Source organism: Protomyctophum bolini (assembly GCF_963924005.1).
Source record: "Protomyctophum bolini genome assembly, chromosome: 3".
Taxonomy (NCBI): Eukaryota; Metazoa; Chordata; class Actinopteri; order Myctophiformes; family Myctophidae; genus Protomyctophum; species Protomyctophum bolini.
The window spans coordinates 12336244-12339019 of NC_137864.1; the positions used below are offsets into that span (position 1 = coordinate 12336244).

General features: G+C 44.0%; 1 protein-coding gene across 1 annotated transcript in view; it reads right to left on the reverse strand.

The window, feature by feature from the left end:
- Positions 1-2409, reverse strand: part of LOC308312826 (adhesion G protein-coupled receptor L1-like) — a gene marked incomplete at its 5' end in the record, with an annotated part of 31034 nt that extends 28625 nt beyond the window's left edge. Inside the window, 1 exon segment of the mRNA XM_080759551.1 lies at positions 2340-2409. Within this exon segment, the coding sequence (XP_080615677.1) occupies positions 2340-2409 (70 nt within the window).
- Between the last annotated feature and the right edge of the window lie 367 nt (positions 2410-2776).

The window sequence follows — 2776 nt, forward strand, 5'->3', positions numbered from 1 at the left end:
TTAACGCTTCACACTGGACATGGCTGAAGATGTGTAAGGGACAGGGGCAGAGGGGTTAACGTTTCACACGTATTGTGAGCTATGCTGTCAGCAACCCAATTACAGAAAATACATACAGTAGGCCTACTGTGGGCGATTGCATATGTTTGAAACCACATGAGACAAAAAACCTTTCTTCCCGTTTTTTGTTGATGGTGGGGGGGGGGGGGGGGGAGCTGAGTGCTAGTGGGCTGACCGCAAAGTTAGACACAAAGAGGGAGAGATGAGGTGGATTGTGCGATGTAATCACTGCATGGTATAAGGGGTCATGTCCTTCCAATGCATGCAGTGTTTGTCAGTGTAGAGTAGAAGGTGCTGTCCGTGGTGCTGAATCAAAGTCTGTTTTGGCTTTTGGAGCTGAAGGGCTGGGAGCCGGCTGTGGGGCTCTGAAATATTCCCAATGGCCAGCTTCACCTCTTCAAATAATCTTGTGATGTTTTATTTATGCGCCAAACTGTTATTCTGAACCTTTGCCACTGTGAGTTTTCCTCTCTAGACCACGTGTTTGGCTCGTGACCCCCGCCCCGCCCCCCTTCCCCACCACCAATACAAACAGACTGCAAAAATAACCTTAATAATAGAGAAAATACATCATAAATTAATACTGAAACCAGATTTAATCATTAAGGAAAGTTTATGCATGCACCACGTACTATGTAAACTCTTAATTTCCATTTTCCAGCCATTAAGTTGCAAATATATATATATATGTTTTTTTTTAAATACATATATAATTTGGGCACCCCCCAAAATAATTTGGCGACCCCCCCCCCCCCGAGGGGTCGACCCATGGGTTGAGAACCCCTTCTCTTAGACCAGCGGTGTTAAATCATGTGCCATGGTGGGGCTGAGAGCACAGGGAGTATCATTCCCAACCATACACTGACTGATTTCAATAATTAGCACAGAGGGTGGCAGAGTGCTAATTAGGGGAATCAGGCCATGTGGTGTTTAGCTGAAAATTAAAGCCTGCATACACCTGGGGCCGAAACTTGGATTAGCGATTAAACCCGGATTTAACAGATATCCTGGTTTATTATAGCCTGGATCAGCGATTAACCGGTTTCATGAAAACTGGTTAATCTTGCCAGATTAATTTGGCCAGTTAACCTGGATATGTTGAGGCTTGATTCGGTTTCATGAAAGCAATGCCACATTAGTTCCCATGGAAACTAATGCTTTGGACTTAACCTGCCCCGGACCAGGCTAACAGCCAGGTTTAACCTAATCCTGATGTCTTTACTGTTCATTAAGCAGTCAAACTGATCACAAACCAATGATGTTTTCCACACTTATTCAATTATTATGGGTTTATGTTGCCTTATTTTCATCGGTGTGCATTAAAGGACTAATTTAAGCACTATATAAAATCAAAGAACCAAAATGTATAGGCTGCACAACATCGTGACAGCTTGTGAGCTTGTAGATCCGCTGCTTTTGGTGAATGTTCCCCAGAATAGGTTTGCTGTCGCGCAAGTTTAAAAAAAAATAAAGTGAAAACCACTAAATATTACCATTACTCATTGTTTTACAACATATTACCATTGTAACGTTTCACCCACTATTGAACCCATGACCCACAGTTCACCAGTCTGGCCCCTGTCTTGACAACAACCCCCTTCCCCAAAGGTAGCTCCCTCAGAGAAGGGAGTTATGGCCAAATATCACAAAAAAAGCCAGGCTGTCTATTCAGCCAGGCTTTATGATCCTGGCTCGCTAAATCCGCCCATTCTAAGCCTCGATTGGCTTTAGTGGAACGGAATAAACCAGGCTATACAGAACAGGATTTAACAAGCCTGGTTTTGGCTTAAATCCTGGATTAGTTAAAGTTTCGTGAAATAGGCCCCTGGTCCTCTGTGGTGTGTGATTGGCTTGCTCCTCTGCGGTGTGTGTGATTGGCCAACACTGCTCCAAAGTCACTCACATTGGCCTCAACTCCACTTCTTCAAGACATAGATTATTATTCTTGTTTGCAGAGAGAGACAGGACACATGGAGAGAGAGTAGGGGAGTGACATGCAGAAAATGTGTCCGTCCGTGAATGAATGAAACTGAGGACTTGCTGTCAGGCATTAGAGCCCATGTGGCACGCACCCAAGCTATCGGGTCACCTTTCTCTTTCTCTTCTACAGTAGCAGAAGAGTGGAGAGACAGACAGCTACACAAGTCAAGGCTTAATTACCATAATACAGTCAAACAAAAATGTGTAATTTCATGTATTGACCGAGGAACATGACGATCCCTGGCCATCACTATTAGGATCCACAGCTCAATATGTTCTTTCAGGCGTGTGATTCTTACCTTGACTAGAGGGAGTGACGTGAGCCAGGGTAAGCACACACACACCCATGAAGCACAGTGACACAGCCATGGCTGGGAGAGAGAGTCGGGATGTCACACCGCCAGCCCAGATAGGAACGCCTGAGGAAACAGAGAGAAGATGACAGGTTTGATGTCCCATCTCTCACTGTATGTGCTCTACCTTTCCCTTAGAGACAGAGATAATAATGGGCAAAATTGTGTGCATGCGTATTTCTGACATAGGCCATATCTTGGGACAATTGTTGGACATGATGATTGATTGTGGTCAGCATCTTTACGGTAAGGGCATATGGAATTAATGTAATATTATACAATGTCCCCAAAAGTTAGCAATAACAGGACTACTGTAGATGACTGAGAAAGACCAACAGAAAGAGAAAGACAAATAAATATGAATATGTATGTGTGTGTGTGTG